Below are 19,283 nucleotides of genomic sequence, written 5' to 3' on the forward strand. Positions count from 1 at the left end.
TATCTGAACCTATGCATATGTGGATGTTAGCATGACGTTTATGGGCTAATCTTTTCAGTTTTGGAAGTATACCAGTTTGCCAGAGATGCAGCTGTGGCTGAGGCATGGCTAGTGGCACAAGAGCCGTACCTAATGAGTCAAGAATTAGGAGTAAGTAAATTTTTATTCCCTCCATAATGGCACTAAATTCTAAAACTTATTTTTTCACAATACATCCCATTGTCTTTCAATAGTTCTTCAGTTGTTTTTTCTAGTCACATTCAACAATCGTGAATATCATAAGTTATCTTATTGGTAAAAAATTGACTCGTGTACGTAATAAGGAAACCTTCAAGTTCTATCAAATGTGATGTGTAACATACTTCAAAACTTATGTTAGTGTTATATTAAAAGTTTAATCTAAGTGTGTCAAGCGGATACAATGTCGATACTTTTAAATTGAAAAAAAATTGTAGTAGTTCAAAATATTTGAAGTATAATTGGAACTATACCATATCAATCTTATAGTTTTTTGGTTTAACCACTTGCATTACGACTTTTTTTCCAAATTGATGTCAAAATTTTACACTTTTTTTAATTTTATATTTTACTACTACTTTACATGCAAAATTACATTAACAATGATTTTTGGTACAACAATCAAAAATAATCAAAATATTCTACTCCAAATAGGCATTCCTTTATTAACCCGAGTATACTCGGAGCTGTTAAATGTGATATAAATTGTGATATTTACTAACAATAATGCAACGAACAAAATGGTATGTTGTTTATGTTATAAATGATATAATATTGATTTCAAAAGACAAAAGAAGTAATTATTCAGGATCAAGTTCTTGCCACACTCGTACAGACGTCAAACTAACATCAGAATGCGAACTTTTGACTGAAATATCATCACAGTCAGTTAGCGTTGTTTCACTGCCACTAGCACTTACACTACACTCTGATGCACTTATGTCTGTGCTTATATCACTCATTTTGCTGCCAAAAGGACGAGAAAGTTCCAACCGAATCAACGCTTCCGAACAATGCATTCTTGCAAGCAACCGAATGTCACGCAATGCAGAAAAGCTGTTGTCTTTCTTCACTTCTTGGTGCCTCAAGGCAGGCACAAAAATTAGTGCACGCTCGAGACATCTGTTGGCCGGACTTGCAACTAACTCCACCTACCCAATTCATCATGAAAGTTCCGCCCGACTTAGTACGGGCCGGTAAAAAAATTACATTCAAACTCCTCAGGTTTCCGAGATAACTCGGGATAATATTTTGCCGGAAGAGTACCACATCCGAGATAATTCGGGTTAGTAAGGCAAGTGGTTAAAATGTTCAATAGTTAAGCAACATAAAAAAATAATAATGATATAACTGTATCTCTAGTTAAATATAACAAGATAATTTATTATTCCCCATGTAATTTCTAAAGAGCACATGCACTATTTTTTGCAACATTAAATTTTTACAATAATAAAGCATGCATGTATCAGCAGACTAAGGTATTTTTTAAAAATAAATATTGTCATCCTGTGTTGAAAAGCTTGTGTGTTATTTTTTCTCTGGGATATTTTTTTTTTTAAAAAAGTGTGAATTCTCATTGTAAATATTTTTTTTGAAAAATTTCTAAGAAGTGTTTTACTTATTTTAAATCTTTCCTTGTAGCACACAATTGATGAAGTGGAGAACCTCATCAAAAAACATGAAGCCTTTGAGAAGTCAGCAGCCGCACAAGAAGAGAGATTTGGAGCTCTGGAGAGGTTAACTACAGTAAGTTCAGTTCAAAACATTCTACTTTTTTATGCGAATGTCCTGTTACCATGTAAAATCGTCTTTTAAATATTGTAAGCTGATAATTATAGTTAATAGTATTGCGAAACACTTCATATTTGACAAATGAATAGGTATTTGAGGATATTGCTTGGTGAATAACCATTTTTAGTTTGGGTTAAAATACTTGTTTTTTTTTGCTTTTGTTTGTGAAAAGTGTCGTACCTCTAAGCAAAGTGCATGCTACACACTATTGAAATAAGCCGTAATGTTGTCTTCCTATGGCATGACACTATTATCTACTCAAATATAGAAGTAATACCTTTCCTGTTTGTGCACAGTCATGTTCAAAAGTTTTGCCTCCAGTCACAGAAAATTGTTCCCCAAGGTACATACCTAGTCTTACCATAAATACTGTCCCAAAGTTGTAAGTAAATAGACACAAAATGGTGAGAGATATTGTAATATCAGAATAACATGAGGTGCATGGATGCATTATGAACCAAAATCACAAATAATTATTCGAAATGAGCACCTTTAGCACTGACACACTTCTGAAGTCTTCGTGGCCACTCATCAATGGAATTACGCAACACATCAAGTGGATACTCCGCAGCTGCCTTCTAAAGAGACCGCTTTAAACTGTCAATATTGGGATGTCTCTTCTTGCAAGCCATCTCCTGAAGCTTGGACCACAATTTGTAGTCCAAAGGGTTTAAGTCTGGACTGGCAGAGGGCCAATCTGATGTGGAAATGAAGTCAGGAACATTTGCCTCCAACCACTGCTGGGTGGTGCGTGCCTTGTGTGCTGGGGCTGAGTCCTGCTGGAAGCTCCAGTTCTCTCCATGGAAGATGGTGTCGGTAAGATTCTTGCATCGTTTCTCAAGCACTGTCTGCTGGTACACTTTGGCTGATGTTTTTACCCCTTTTTCACAGAAATGGATCGTGCCCTCATAGCAAATGTTCCAGACTTCATTTCCACTTCAGATTGGCCTTCTGCAAGTCTGGACCTATACTCTTTGGACTACAAATTGTGGGCCAAGCTTCAGGAGATGGCTTGGAAGAACAGGCATCTCAATATTGAAAGTTTAAAGCGGTCGGTCTCTTCTGAAGGCAGTTGTTCATTTTCCAGTCGATGTGTTGCGTAATTCAATTGATGCGTGGCCACGAAGACTTCAGAAGTGTGTCAGTGCTAAAGGTGCTCATTTCGAATAATTATTTGTGATTTTGGTTCATAATACATCCATGCACCTCATGTTATTCTGATATTACAATATCTCTCAACATTTTGTGTCTATTTATTTACAACTTTGGGACAGTATTTATGGTAAGACTAGGTACTTTTTGAGTGGGAATACTATATCCTTTCCCACACAGTAACCCCTGGGAACTGCATTCTTGCAAGTTATCAAAGCTCTGGCTCTAGACCCACAAGGAGTGGCGTTGTGTTCACCTGTGTCTTGCCCAGCTGTTATCAAAGGTGTGGTAATTCTAGCTTGTAGATGTTTTTACGTTGCTCTTGAAAAGTTCATAAGTTTTGTTACAGAAACACTTGCTTTAATTTGCACACTCAACTTGCTGTCATGTTCTTGCTCTGGTATTCAGTGAGGGAACTTGCTCTGGTGTTCAGTGAGGGAAGCAAATATCCTCAGTTTTGACGTTCCTATAATTTTAATACTCTTATATTAGGTAATATGATCAGGTATTTAACCATATCTGTGAAACTATTTTAACAATGGTTCTCTTAATTTTTATGGCCACCCATCTACATAGGAACTTTGTGCTGGACAGAGATGAAAATTGTAGATAAATCCATCGAGAAAAAGTTTTGTGTATAGATTGAGTATTACTGTCGTGTTTCATTTTCCCTGATAATGCAAGTAATCATTTTAATATATAATATCAAGTAGTGTTTTTTTTCTCTCAGGTGCACTCAAAATAAGAATTCATAAGCATTCAAGCCTGGCATGGATGTTTGTGAGTGTCCATTCATCAATTTCATCATATCATCACTCATCATCATCCTCATCTTTGCAAATTAGCCAAAAGTAGCACAAGAAGCTAAGTAAAATAAAGCAAATCAATCATAAGTATTCATTCAATATGAATGGACAGATGTGAAATGTATGCTGATATTTTGATCAATTAGCAATAGATATTCTACTGAGCCTGATTAATTAAAGTATCTTGAATCTGGTGATTCCGGTGGGTTTTACCTTTGAAAGTAGAAACTGTGTATTTACACATTTATTTTACAAAACGAGGGGTTTATGTTCATAAAAATAACAAAATGAAAGAATTTTTTACTAAATATTGGCTATGTAAAAATATTATTATACAATGTAAAAGTACATTGATATGTGTATATTGGCTGATATTGGTAGGGTATGTATTTCACACTTGCCAAATCTGCCAATGTAATACTTTAACATTGCAAGAATTTAAAATTATTCTGAGTAGTTATAAGTAATATTATAGTATTAGATGTTATTAATGGGATCTCTTGTTGCTATTTCTCATATAGTGTACTATTGCTTTAAAATAATCAGGTTCATTTTCAAGACAGCTATGATCTTCAAGAATCTCTCTTAAACGCTCATGTTTTCTGTTATGCAGATTTCTGATCATTGATTTTGAGGGTATTTTAATTTCAAGCAGGGTGGGAATTAATTTTGGCACTTAATATCACTAGGCACACTGGAAAGACTTCAGGGGGAGATCACAAATAAGCACATAAGTCCATATCAAAACTTGAATCCATCATGTATTTTAGGAGAAATAGTAAAAATTTCATATAACATATTCTTCATTAGTATTTACTTACATTCATTTTACTTGAGATTCATATTAATGACTACAGACTAATGCATTGTTGTTATACTGATCGCAACTCCAACTGGCGGTTGACCTTGATGGCTATTTCTGGCACATCCTGTCCACCAATCTTTTTTGAGGGCGTGTGGTCCGATGGGTGTCAACAAACTCAGTTGCAAAGTAAAAGCTGAAAGGATCACATCACTCTCCCGAAGCAACGTTGCCAAGTGTACTTCTGTTTTTGCCAGTTGTCTTTATATGAATGTGTGTCCGCCTGCATTCAGACCTGTGGGTGGTCCTTCCGGAAACGTCATCGTTCAGGACCGCGTGTGCAGTTGTACCATCAACCCCTTCTCATTTTTGATGCTGATAATACCATTGCCCGAGAAGACTTTTTCTCATCTTACGGTACGTTTGGCAACATGTGGTGGACCCAATGCTCATTTGTTTCATTCTGTGAACAAAGTTCGGTAACTTGTGGCTCGAAAATGTCCGATCTCAGTCGAAAGAAATTTAACTGATTGCTGGTTCGCGGTTTCCCAGCCGCCAGTTGGAGTTGCGTGCAGTATATATGCATAAAACTTTTCAAGAAAAGGCTGAACTGTTTGAAGAAGAAACAGATATGTAGAGAAAATAACCACCAGAGCAAGACCCCATTGTTGAAATATTATGCTCTGTTCCCAGTATGCTAGGGCTAATGATACACCATATTTCATTGCATAATCGTTGAAGATATTGTCTATTTTTATTGTAAAGAAATGTGTGACAATTATGTGAAGCTTTTTTTGTTTTTTAAAATTGTATCAGTAATGCCGGTACTTTAGTCTTTTATTACTAAACTTTCTTCTGTGCAAGATTAATTAATATACATGGAATTCTCGTGAATGTGTGTTAAAATTGAGTAGTTCAAATCGATGCACATCATTTCTTGGGGATAGTGTAACAATCTTTTTCCCGCGTTAATAAAAAAATTAATACATTAGTTGTTATTGCTTTGTGCATTATAGTCTAAATATTCCACTTGAGAAAATTTACTACAGTGTTGCAAGGTACGGACTTAACAAAATTTAATATTCTGTGTCCGAAGATTCCACACCACTATCATTACTTTCGTTACCTGACTTGTGGATGCAGTGAATACAGTTTTTGAACTCAGAGAACAGGGTGTGACAATTATGCTGTGAAATACGGTATTTGCTGCTTATGACAAGAGTAAAAGAAAAAGTATGCTGAAGGGAAAATCAATTTCTTATGGGTGGAGGTTGTAAACCTTTCTGACTGAACATATAAATTTTTTGCTCTTCCCTCATGTCAACTTTTTCGTTTCCCCCCTCTTGCAAAGCTGGAATTGCGAGAACAGGCAAAGAAACTCGGGCTGACAGATGAACAGCAGCGCACACTTTACTATGGAGAGAGATATTATCCTTATTCTGAGGAGCCGGTGAATCAGTGGTTTATTTTCAATCGTTATTACTAACCTCGTGTTCTTTTTCTAGAAATAGAAGTGACTCAGTGTTATTTTTATTACAATTTGGAATATGAAGATTCACACAAATTCTAACACAACAGAAATTGAATGCCTCATTTTTACATTGTTTTTAGTTATAACTATATAGTTGTTGAAGTGCTGTGCAGTAATTTGTGTTATTTTTATTACTTGACCAAGGAAACATTAACACATTATTTACCATTTTTTAAACAAACATTTCTGATATATTCTGACGCATAGGAACATTGAAACACCTACTTAAACTCTCACAGTGCATGAATAGAAATGATGCTGCTCCCCACCCCCTTCCCCCCAAAGGAATGTAAGTTGTTGTAAGTTTCCTCCGTGGTTGCTAGACATGAAATGTATTTATATTACTTTGATCAAATCTAAAGTGAACATATTGTTTGCTCTTCAAACTCTCCCCCCCCCCCCAATTTTAAAAATTGGTTTGATAATTTCTTCATGAAGTAAAGAACATTTGCTTCTGGTGTTATAGCTTCGAGAATTGTCTAATTTTTGAAGTTTTGTTTTTGTCTGGAATTTGTTCCTTCATCCTTTTCTTTAAATATGAAAACATTTAATTTTTAAGTGACATTAATTTGATAATGTTCACCATGCTTATATTCTTGTCCAGGAATGTACAAAATGAAATAATTGTATGTGGTAAATATACAGCATGTTTCTTTACAATGTATAACAACTATTTTTTTTATTTCCACTCACAATCTCTTAACTACTTAGATATTTCCCCTCTATGTTCAAATAGAAATTATTGCATGTTTTAATGTTCTAGACCCTGTATGTAGTTCTCCTGTCCCTAAATGATGAGGCTATTTCATTTGGGTTCCAATACACTAATGCAAAGTTTTGTGGGTAGTTGCTGTTGAACCTCTGCTTAATGTGAATTAGTGTTTGAAGCTTTAGGTAAAGACAGTTTGAATTTTAGTTGCCATTCCTTTAGTTTCATACAGATTCCTTCATTTACATTTACAGTGTCATTTCTCTTATAAAATACTGTTTATGAATTTCAACTTTGATATTGTATTGAAATCACCTATTCGCTAAAACAAGTATAAGGCAGGAAGCTAAAGATTCAAAAGCTATAACAAATTTAGTTTATATATTCCAAAAGTTTAGCTAGTAATTTTCATGTAGTACATGTGTATCACCATAGTTAGTCTGTCTCATGCAGATGTTATGCTTGTGATATTTATTTGTGTCAAAATAAAATTTAATTGTAAACTAGACTTTACTATTCATAATTGGGAGAAGAGAGACGTGGTAGTAGATAATTACGGAGAAACTAGTACTCACTTTATCTGCGAAACTTGTACTTTGTTCTATTAATTTCAGTGGCAACTGTCACCATCCTCGTTGGAACTTGTTCATCGATTCGATTTGGATTCGATGAACAAGTTCCGAGGATGGTGTGCAGTACTTATAGGCATTTCTAGTTTTGAAACACTTTTTTTTTTTTTTATGGGATAATGATTGCATAAGTAACTGAAACTAAACAAGTGTAGAATTAAGCCCTGGTAATGATCCTGCCTACAAGTTTAACATGCCTCATACACTAATGCATTTGATATGTGCCAATGTTAGTGAATGTAGCTAGAGAAACTTAGCTGTTAGATAAGTCTTTCACTACTATATGGTTTGACAGGTTTTCAGCCTTTCATTGCTATGTAGTGCATGTGAGAAACAACATACCCATGTTTTACTTATAAAGTAAGAGAGACAGACGAGTTGTATTTTGCATAGATGAACTTTGCATCTTCAGTGAACAAAATTTGCAGAAAACTATGAAATAATTGATAATGAATGTAAAAATAGTCAAAAAATAAAAATTAACAAATAAGTCCAAGGAAGCAAAAATTTAACAATATTTAGCAGCATTTATTGCGATAGATACATATTTTGACTAAAATATATACAGTCACTCACAAGAAAATAGTACCACAGCATTTGTGCTCTGCTGTGAACTATGTGATATTCCGGCAACTGGATGCTGTAGCAAACAGTTTCTTTTGTTCTGAGCCTGTGGATAAAAATTATGATTTTTATTAAATCATCCTCCTCGGTGACCGTGCAGTGCTTAGGACTCCAACTGCGGGACGGCATGAGTTTGAGTCTATCTGGGTTAAGTCTATAGGTTTTCGTCCTGTGTATGGACTGGTGGCAAACCACCATCGTGAGGAAATTGGTAAACGACGAGAGAGTAGCGTAACCTGGTCTCGGATATAGCCTATAATGGCTGAGGGTTAGACTTGCTAACCCCAGGGCACCCCATTACTGGTTGATGATCACATCTCTAGGTAGGATTTTGGGAGGGAGACTGGCAGATAGGCCAAGGCCCTTCGAGGGCTGTCTAGTATGGGTTATTATTATTAAATCACACTAAACATGCAATTTTTAAGAGTGGCGCTATTTTTTTGTGATGGACTGTATTTACACACACTTCATGTTGGGTGAAAAATTGTAAGAAAGAAAGAAAGTAATTTTAAAATATTCAAGTCTGAACTTTTCTGTATGAGGTTAGTACAGTGGAACCCAGATTTTACATTTTCCTGCATTATACATTCAATCTGATGATCGCAACATAGCAAAACGTCATAAAATTTTCCTCGATTTTACATTTTCCCTGCAATTTAAGTGTTTTTGAGCTTGGTCCCCTGAAAAACTTAAAATCAAGGTTCCACTGTATTATCAGTAGAATTCCTGAATGAGTGAATGCACCGGATTTTGCCATTGGCGATTTTATAGATGGTAATCAAATCATTCAGCAAGCGGTGCTGACAGGGAGACTAAATTTAGCAAGAGAGAAGAGTTTATAAAATAAGGATTAGACTTTTCTAAGTTATTGGAACTATTCATCAGTACAGATACATGCCTGTATTGTTTTCACGATGCAAAATCAACATTTACACTATATTGAAATGAACGTACTAATTAATAATTCATTGTTATTTGTTTTGCTTGCATGGTGATGAATGCTAACAGGAATTAATATTGACTAATAGTTTTCCTAGAGTAATTTTTGTTTCCATCTTTTGTGGTTGTGTGCATGCTGTCTTATGTTCATGGTGTTTTTTTCTTTGCTGTGTTCGTAGCTTGAGCATGGTGATGGAAGTGACTGTGGTGATGGAATGTCAGTGTTGAATCCAGAATTACTGCATGTTAAGTGGTGTTACACTTTAACCTCTAGCCAGGAATGGCTAAATGAAATCAACCAGGAAGTTCTAAACGAAATTACAAGCCATGCAGATACATGTAAAATATGTGTTCCCAAGAATGCAGCCCTAAAGCATGTGAAATCCCTTGTCGCACATGGAACGTTCAAGAGCAGCATGACAGAAGAGGAAGCAGTGCGTTACCTAGTTCTCTCGAGGTACGGTCGCCGTATACCGAGACAGAAACGAAAGAAAAGAATCAGGCTTAAGATGATCGAAACTGAGTACAAGCAAGTCATCGAAGTTCCTTTCCGTAAAGAGAAACACGATTGTCAGTTGGCTGAAGACCTTGACAAACGGTGCTCGTTCCTCTGGGACTGGCAGAAGTCGAACCCTTCCACTCCATCCACTCCCCTTTCAGAACCGCCTGTGTCTCCATCTGGTGGCAGCACTGCACACGTGTACTTTCCTGCTTTTCACGACCCTTTGGCTAACAGCGTCACCCTGCCACCGCTCTACGAAGCAGAAGGCGATGTAGTGAACTCAGGATCCCCACTAACCCTAAGAGGAAGCAAACTAGTTGTAGTAAACTCCCAGTTATCCAGCTCACCTAGTGCTTCTAGTAGCGAAAGTGAATCTCCACAATCTAGTAGAAAAAATGAAAGGGATTCTAGTCAGTTTAAATTTGTTCAAACAGTTCAGGTATGATTTTGATTGTTATGCTTCTGGCATAAGCATTGCTTGTACATCCTGTTGTACATTGCTTGTACGTCCTGTTTCTCCATTTATTATTCTTTTCAAACTGAAGTAATCCTGTTGTGTATCATGAGCTATCTCTGTTTAAGTTTATAATGTCCATTTCAGGTGTACTGAAACTGTCTGAAACCTTCGGACATGTGAACACTAATGCAAATTCCTGCAACCCTCAATATTCACATTTTCATAAGATGTGTAAGGAAATATTCATAAATGCTCAAATGTTAAAGCAAATATATTTTTTAAATTATTGTACACCTTGAATTTTTGGAGAGTGATTCCAGGTTTTTAAGGTGAATACTTTTGATCTGGGTCTTATATCTGTATGCCATTTCCTCAGCAAAACCAACTTTTCAACCTGTATAGTGAAAACCTAGCATTCTTGCATTATATTAAGTGTAATGTAGGCATCCAAGACTAAACAGAGTACTTTGTTTGGGAGACCAGCTGAAAAAATTTGCATCTAATAGAAAGTTTGCTTGAATGATTGATATTATGGGTGAAAGCTCACACAGAGCACCTTTTTAACATTTAACTAATTTCCAACAGCAAGCACAGCTTCTGCAACAAATACACTGTTCATGGCTTTTACCTTGGTCACCATTATTACAACCAACAGCAGTAAGTGGATGAGAAGGCATTAATGCCTTAACTTCGCCATGTAAACAAAGTCGTAAATAAATAAATAAATTATATGAGTCATATAATTAAGGGAACCAGTGTGATTTTCTGCACACAGTTCTCCCATGTACATAACCAAAATTATGAAAACAATTGACAAATTAATGCTGAATATATTCGTAAACTACCATAAAAGTTGTGAAAATACATTCAAGTTGCTAAGGATACTTACATTAAAATTCAAACAAATAGCATTAATGTTAGAACATAGAGCAGGTAAAAGTGTTCTAATCTACCATTGTCGTCAGCTGTAAATTGACCTCTTGGAATACCCATATCTTGTAATTTTGTTTTTATATTTATAATCAGCATCACATTAGTAACATTTAACAGTGGGATCAATCAGACCTTCAACACTTGGGTTTTGTTTCTTTAAATTACAATTCAACCAATTAGACTATTGCATTTGAAAAGGTTTTGTTGTCCAGCTTGTCTGTTTTTTTAGCTGGAGAGAAAATGCGATGAAGCAACTCGGAATAAGCTTCTAATTATGACAGCACATATATGCCCATTGGGCAAGCTAGAGACTGAACTGTGGCCAAATGTTGCATACCAGACATTAATAATGCTTGATGCTTGCACAGCAATCCTAATATAAATTTATTATTATTTTTCTATGCATGAAACATGCTTTATGTTCTTGTCATTGTCATGATGCATTACTAAAATTATAATAGCCCGTGCAATTTTTTTATTTTTATTTTTTTTGAACAATGTTCCTTGCGTTAAAACTTGATGTGTCAGTTTTAATTTCTACTTAGCCTTTTAAGTGTGGCATCGTCTAACACATGAAATTATTTTCCACAGTTCGAATTGAAGGAGTTAAAGAGAAGACAAGAGGACGAGGAAAGAAAGAGGCAAGAAGAACTAGCTGCGAAGCAAACACCACCACAAAGTTCACCAGATGAACAGCCCAGTGATAGGTGAGTAGATGAAAATTTTCTATCATAAGAGTAAATTTTGAATGGTGCTATAGTAGGGAGGTTTTTTTTGTGTGAAAATATTATTTTTTAGTATAGCTACAACCACCAGTAAGAATTTATTGAGCTTGCAGTGTGGTCATATAAAGCAATTTTTTTTTTCAATAGACACCATAAATTCCCCTTTTTGTAAAAAAAAATGGGTTTGTGTGTTATGAAATTACATTTTGCTCAAGTGGACCTTTGTTTTATGATTTTTGCCCTAAATTCAGTGCGGTTTTTAACTTCCCAATGTTGGTTAAAAGAAATAACACTATTTGTGTTGTAGAAATGTACCTATATGAAATTTTAAGTGATAATATGAAATCCACAGCTGTCAGTAACTGATTTCCATTGATCATGTATTATGAGGGAAAGTAATTAAATAACAGGAATTTTATTAATAACTCTTTTGCAAGAAATTGTCGTATTTTTCAACAAAATTCACCCTGTTTCGCATCATACTTGGTCCACCTATCCATAAGGTTGTGTATGCTCTCCAGGAAAATAGCTTTTTTAACCAACTCAGGGGCAGAGGAAAGGCAAATGTATTCAGTGTATTGAAAATTTAGTTCACTTTTCCTTTTACCAAATTAAATTTAAAAAGGTTATTCATGTTTCGGGAATGAAAGTTGACTTACTTGACTTACTTGACTTATTTCCTGTTACTCCGCTACGGAGCATAGGGCCTCAACGAAGCATCGCCAACGGACTCTGTTTCCAGCCATCTTCCTTATCTCGTTCCAGGTCTTTCCTGCTGCCCATATTTCTTGCTCTATTGTCCTTCTCCAACTCATTCTTGGCCTTCCTCTCCTACGTTGTCCTTGTGGATTCCAGCTCAATGCTTGTCTCTCTATTGCCGATGGATCTTTCCTCAATGTGTGGCCAATCCACTTCCACTTTCTTCTTTTGATCTGTATTGCCACCGGTTCCTCTTGCGTACGTTTCCATAGATCTTCATTTGAGATAATATCTGGCCAATATATTCCCAGAAGTTTCCTTAGGCATCTGTTTATGAATGTCTGTAGGTCTTTAGTAATTTTCTTTGTTACTTTCCAAGTTTCACATCCATAAAGGAGAACTGACTTCACATTAGTTCTAAAAATTCGCAGCTTAGTTCTTATTGAAATTTCTCTGGCTTTCCAAACTTTATATAGCTGAATAAATGCCACATTTGCTTTCCTAATTCTTGATCTAACATCATCTTCTGTTCCCCCTGTATTTGTCACCAAACTCCCCAGATATGTAAACTCCTTAACCTCTTCAATATTTTCCTCATTCAAGTGGAAATTTTCCATCTTTTTTACATTTGTTCTTAATGATTTCGTCTTTGTACTATTTATCTTTAAACCAACTCTTTTCCCTTCCTTATCCAAATCTCCTAATTTCTTTTCCATATTACGGTATGTGTGAGACAGCAGACAAACATCATCTGCAAAACACAAGTCTTCTAGCTGTTGGGTGAGACTCCAATTTATACCTCTCCTTTTTCCTTCCGTTACCCTCTTCATTACTTTATCAATTACCATCAGAAATATTGTATGTGACAAAATACATCCTTGCCTTACTCCTGAAATAACTGGTATTGGATCCGTAAGTATCCCCTCATGCACAACTTGGCATCATAGGAGTTTTTGATAAGATCAATCATATGTGCTGGAATGCCATATTCTTTTACAATTGTCCACATTTTCATTCTATTTACAGAGTCAAATGCTTTCTGGAAGTCCACAAATATAAGGTACATATTAGAGAAGTATTCCATACTCTGTTCTATAATAATACGCAGTGTATTTATCTGATCTATACAGGAACGGTTGCTTCGAAAGCCTGCTTGTTCTCTCCGGATCTTTTTCTCAACACATCCTTTAATTCGGTTTAAAAGAATTCTACTTAGAACTTTACTAGGAACTGAAAGTAGTGTTATGCCTCTCCAGTTATTGCAGTTAGTAATATCTCCCTTCTTAGGTATTTTTACTAGTAAACCTCTTTTCCAATCTTCTGGTATTGATTTTGTTTTCCATATTTTTGCAAAAAGTGGTTGTAATATTTCTATTGTCATATCCATGTCTTCCTTAAGAATTTCTGGTGGAATGTTATCAATTCCAGGTGCTTTACCACTCTTTTGTTCTCTCAATGCTTTTTTAATTTCTTCTTTTGTTGGTTCTTTAGTAGTTATTTCATCTTCTATTTCATATTCTGGCATTTCTTCCGGTATTTCAAGCAAATCTTCTGTCCCTTCTATGGTTTGGTTTAATACTTCTGAAAAATGTTCTTTCCATCTATTGAGCTGATTTTCCTTATTCGTAAGGAGTACTCCATCTCTATTTCTCACTGGGCGATTCCGTATGGTTTTCTTTTGAGACAAGATCTTTGTAATTTGGTACACTTCCTTCATATTTCCCTCATTTACTGCTTTTTCTGCCTTCCCTGCTAACTCACTGGTCCATTTTCTACGGTCAGCTCGCGCACTATATTTCACTTCATGATCTTTTTTCCTATATTCTTCTTGTAATTCTGCTTTCTTTTTCCTAGTTTTACACATATTAATCTTCTGCTTAATGTGTTTCCTTTCTTCTATTTTCCTCCAAGTTTCCTCTAACATCCAGTTCTTTTTCTTAGGGTTTCTATATCCCAAAACTTCTTTTGATACTGTTGTAAATGTATTTTTCACCTTTTCCCAGTGTTGTTCCACCTCATCACCATCCAGCTCCCCTAGTTCTTGATATTTGTTTTGAAGTTGCAACTTGAAGTCCTGTTTTACACTATTATTCTGTAGTTTTCCAATGTCAAACTTTGTGCTTTGTTTATTAAATTTCTCCTTTGCAGCCATAATTTTTACCCTAAAACTAGCTACCATAAGATGATGATCACTGCTAATGTCTGCTCCACGTTTACTTCTCACATCTAATAAAGATGTTCTCCATTTCCTACTTATAGCTATATGATCAATCTGATTTTGAGTTCTATGATCTGGGGATACCCAAGAGATCTTATGTATATTTTTGTGTGCAAATAGTGTACCTCCAATAGTCATTTCATTTGAGGCACACCAATCTACAAACATTTCCCCATTTTCATTTCTATCACCTAGACCATGCTTGCCAATCACTTGCTCCAGTCCAACATTTTCTGAGCCAATTTTAGCATTTAAATCGCCCATTACAATAATAACATCTTTCTTCTTAACCTTATTTATAGTGTCTTGTAATTCTTTGTAGAACTCTTGCTTTTCTTCTATTTCTGCTTGGTTTGTAGGTGCATAGCATTGTATGATGCTCACATTTCTAACCTTTGCCTGTAATCTGACCATAATTATTCGTTCAGATACAGGCTTCCAGTCCAATATACTTCGAGCAGTCTTCTTGTTTATGAGTATGCCTACTCCATTACGATGTTCATCATCTTCATTTGGTCTACCTGAATAGAGGAATGTCATACCACTAGATGTTTTCATCTCTCCAAATTCATTCCAACGCACTTCGCTCATTCCCAAGATGTCCAACTTATATTTCTCCATTTCTGCTTCTACTTGTTGCAATTTTCCTGCCTCATATAATGTTCTAACATTCCAAAACCCTACTACAGTTTTCTTTTTAAGTCCAAAGGTCGTCAACAGTTTGTCCGTCCGGCTATTTCCTCGTTTGGTTTCTTTAATAATCTATTTTAAGGGTAGTGGGTTATTGGCCCTCTGACCCCGAGTGCCATGATGGGGCTGCCATCTTTAGGCCTTGGCACTTGCCACTCCACAATGTGGGACACAGATGCAGATGTTCGCATTTGTTTGTTTGGGACTGGGTAGGAATATTGGGATAGGATATACTAGGTAAGATGGGGCGTTGCAGAACGCCTTAGTCTGGCTTCTCTTCTGAGACCTGTCCAGCATGGGTGACCCTGCTGGTAGAAAATCTACCGCTGGCATAGCTCTCAGCCTCAACAAAGCACGCAAACCCCTCCGCCCGCACGGTCAGTGCTACTTTAAGGCGGCGTTCCCTGGAGGGGGAATGAAAGTTACAGTATAATAATAAATACACACAAGGAAATTTGTGACTTATTTCCGCGAGACTTACTTCTAATGTAGAAGTTTCATCAAAAAATGCAGACTCTACCAGGCTAATGGTTTTGTTAATTTTGGTGCCACCATCCACAAGCAAGTCTATTGGAAATAAGTTATTTATTTTAAAAGTTTGGGTTTAATCTCAGAGACCAAACAAACTTCCAATTCTGATGCATTTTGCACATATAAACATAGTGAGAGTACCTGGATTAGCACAAGTCCGATCATGAAGATCCTCATCCCTACAATTCACCGCGAGCATTTTTTTGTTGGAATGTCTGGCATACTCTCGAGCTTTAATATCATAGAAAATCAGCTGTTCTTTATAATGCATGCCTAATATTATCCTAATTGTGGATAATGTGAAGATTCCCAATGTACTACTGCTTCTCAAAGTAATAGGCAAAAAATCTGTCCAATGATCACACAGGGTTGCTTCTCACCGAGGGAATTCTCTGAATTGTTCATGCATTTTGTGTGAATTTTTCTCCATAGATGTGAAAAATTGCAACTTTTATTAATCCAGAATTTATACGTATTTACAAATTTCCAGAGACATTTTTCACAGTTTAGCTTTTATTTTTATGGAAGAAAATAGCACAGAATTCTCTGCCTGTTTACTTTCTTAGTGTCCTTTGCAGAACAATCTATCTGACAGATGATGGAAGATTATTGCAAGATATCTTGAAATTGAAGAGTTAAATTTGAGTTTGAAATTCACGACTTGCGTTCGTAGATTATGGGAAATGGCAAATGTAATATACCATTTAATTGAATTAGAATTAGAATTTTTGGATACTTTTGAAACACACAGACCATTTATATTGTTAATATATTTATGTGTGTGTGTGTGGTTGGTGAGAGGCGAGATTGAAGTGGAGAAAACATCTGTTTGCACCCTTGAATTTTTGGAAAGTTCGGCTTGAAAACTGGGAATTATACTTGAATTTTATCATGGTCCTAGAGTGGCCACCCAGTAACGTCATTGACATGATTTTCGTATTTGCAGGGTTGACGGTGACCAGTCACCAGAAGGAGAACAAATGCAGCTCAACGGCGAAAAGGAAGCAGGTGAACAACATGAAGGTAGGCTATTTGATACAAGAAGAGTCACGTGCAGGTATCTGTGTGGGGGTTAGGTTTTTAAGTTTTGTTCAAACTCTTGTCATATCAAAGGCAGGAAAAACAGCTTTCGGAGGTGCTGGTATTTCTACTACACGGTCGTTGTTGTGTTCTTTCACTTTTTTTCCAGAAAAAAATAAAAAGCTTGCAGTGTATCCCAGAATATTCCTGTTCACTTATACACTTACTGCCAAAAGTGTTTATTTTTTTTTATTTTTTTAATATAGTAACCTATCGCAGCTGTTTACCAGCCAGTTTCACATTACTGCTTTTATGGATTATTTTAAAAACAAATAATTCCATCATGCGCTACTAAACTGAGTTGAGTATATTTTTTCAGATTGTAAACAGTTATAAGAGAAGACCATATTATGAAAACTATCCACAACACTTTATTTCAATGTTTGAAAAACTGTTATTCTATCAAAGATAAGAATATGTAAAGTGGAAATAATGCATGAGCAGTTCAGTTCTTGTAAATTAACGGAGATCTACATTAGTCTTCGATCTATCATCTAACTACAAAATGAAATCAAACTAAATAATAAATATAAAATTGAGCAAGAAAGTGTTCAGAACTTTGCTTTTGGAATACTTACAACCTTCCAAGATGCCACAGGAATTCCTGTACTTTGTTATTTATTCAGTAGGAATATTTAAAAATTGCATTGTATAATATGGAAATATTCTAAAAGTGCCTGCATGATCTTTACAATTTAATTGACTCTTCCACTCCCAAAGGCAACTTTTGGTATATGTGGTTAAATATACAAAAAGTGGATTTACCGATCCTGACAAATTGAATGTAGAACCTCTAGATAAAACTTGAAAAAACTGCACAACTATATTCATTGCTTCAGTGAGCTGTCAATAAAAATAATACCTGGAGAAATATACCAACTCAAGCTAATTGCATTTTTGCTTTGTAGTACTGAAAAAACACCTTGAAAATATTCTCTTCACTTCTTTCATCTGACTAACATGTGTGTTTTGAAACTGGTGTGAGATTTTCAGTTATTTTGTTAACATGTTGTGTCTTAATGTAATAATTGTCGTTTTGTGTGTATATATGTGTGTGTGTGTGTGTGTGTGTGTGTGTGGTGTTGTAGCGTTTTAACAACTAAGTTACGTTAGCTTGACCTAATTTCAGAATTGTTTAATTTTGCGAGCGTATTCCTGTTTTCGTTTAACTTTTCAATTGAGATTTGTTGCTTCAGTTAACCTGAGTTTGAAATTTTGCTTGTTTGGAATGCATTAATCCAGTAGATATGCGGAATTTGTCTTAAGATCCATAGCGTTCATCTGAAAAGCATGCTATGTTTGAGACAAACTTTTGATTAGGATAATTAAATAAAAAATGTAAGGGGTTAAGCTCTCCCCATGACATGAAGGCACACAGTAGTGTGGGTGTCAGGGCTTCAGTTTCTCAAAATTTTCCATAGTAGAAATGATGTGATCAGCACCAAGATCCGGCTGCCTTTACTTCCCAGGGTTGTCCCCAGATACCCGGTCATTAGAGGCTAGGTGAGCCACAAAGATGCTTTATGCAGAGACATTGTGGGGAAAATTCACGTGGACCTCTGTAACATGTTTTCTATCAAACATTCTAAATACTATTGCCATTGCAAAAAAAGTGTCTTTGATCATCTGTTTCCAAGCATTAAAAATTGAAAGACTTCCTAAAACTTGAGATAAAGCAGTAGTTGTGCACATTCTGTGCAGGATGTGCATTTTGCTGTATGAAAAGTAAGTTTATGCCTGTAGTTCACACCCATAGGAGATTTCTCACTTACCATCTGTACATGCTTTTTCAGTAAAAAGTACACAAATTTATGTACAAAAAGCATATTCGAAAATTTTCTTTCTACGTAAGTTTAGTGTCCATGTGTGTGTACCAAAATCAGTCTGGAGAAATACGGTTTTAGATACGGAACTATTGTAGACTAAAAACCTGTATGTGCTTATTAATCTTGATTATAATATAGAAGGGGGAGGGAGTAGCAGGCCATCTGTCTTTTTCACTGCACTATTTGTGCTATGCTACGCTCCTATTATCTTTCATTGGAGAAAAGTTCAACTTCTTAGGAGACAGGTGTGAAGAGAGGGGAGAAGGCAGGTTGGAATGATTGCAATTGATTCACTATGCACAAGCAGGTCTTCATTCTATTCACTGTTGTCCAGACTTAATAGTTAGTTCATGGTGGATGCTGTAAACGTGGTATTTGAATTACATATGTGAAGTTTGGTGTCCGTGCTGAGAATTTTGGATGATTTTAGATTAATTTCGAAGGCCCACTACCTTCATTAACGCCATGAATCCCAGCCTGTAGTTAGAGAGCAGAATCCCACACAAATATTTTACATGCAAAAAAAAATGATTCAAAACACTTGCTGGCTGTTGACTGTTCTTCAGTCATAACGGCAGGATGAAAATCATAGTCATTTTGAAACTTATAACACGGATTCTC

The 19,283-nt window shown here is 35.7% G+C and overlaps 1 protein-coding gene across 14 annotated transcripts in view; it reads left to right on the top strand.

Moving 5' to 3' along the window:
• Positions 1-19,283, top strand: part of beta-Spec (spectrin beta chain) — a 418,936-nt gene that overhangs the window by 375,064 nt on the left and 24,589 nt on the right. For all 14 annotated transcript variants that reach the window (XM_083113684.1, XM_083113683.1, XM_083113682.1 and 11 more), the window contains 4 exons: positions 59-150; positions 1,660-1,764; positions 11,485-11,600; positions 16,703-16,779. In XM_083113684.1, coding sequence (XP_082969810.1) covers positions 59-150; positions 1,660-1,764; positions 11,485-11,600; positions 16,703-16,779 — 390 coding nt within the window. The remainder of the gene's footprint in view (positions 1-58; positions 151-1,659; positions 1,765-11,484; positions 11,601-16,702; positions 16,780-19,283) is intronic.

The sequence above is a fragment of the Lepisma saccharinum genome, chromosome 28, assembly GCF_977018435.1.
Source record: "Lepisma saccharinum chromosome 28, izLepSacc3.1, whole genome shotgun sequence".
NCBI lineage: Eukaryota > Metazoa > Arthropoda > Insecta > Zygentoma > Lepismatidae > Lepisma > Lepisma saccharinum.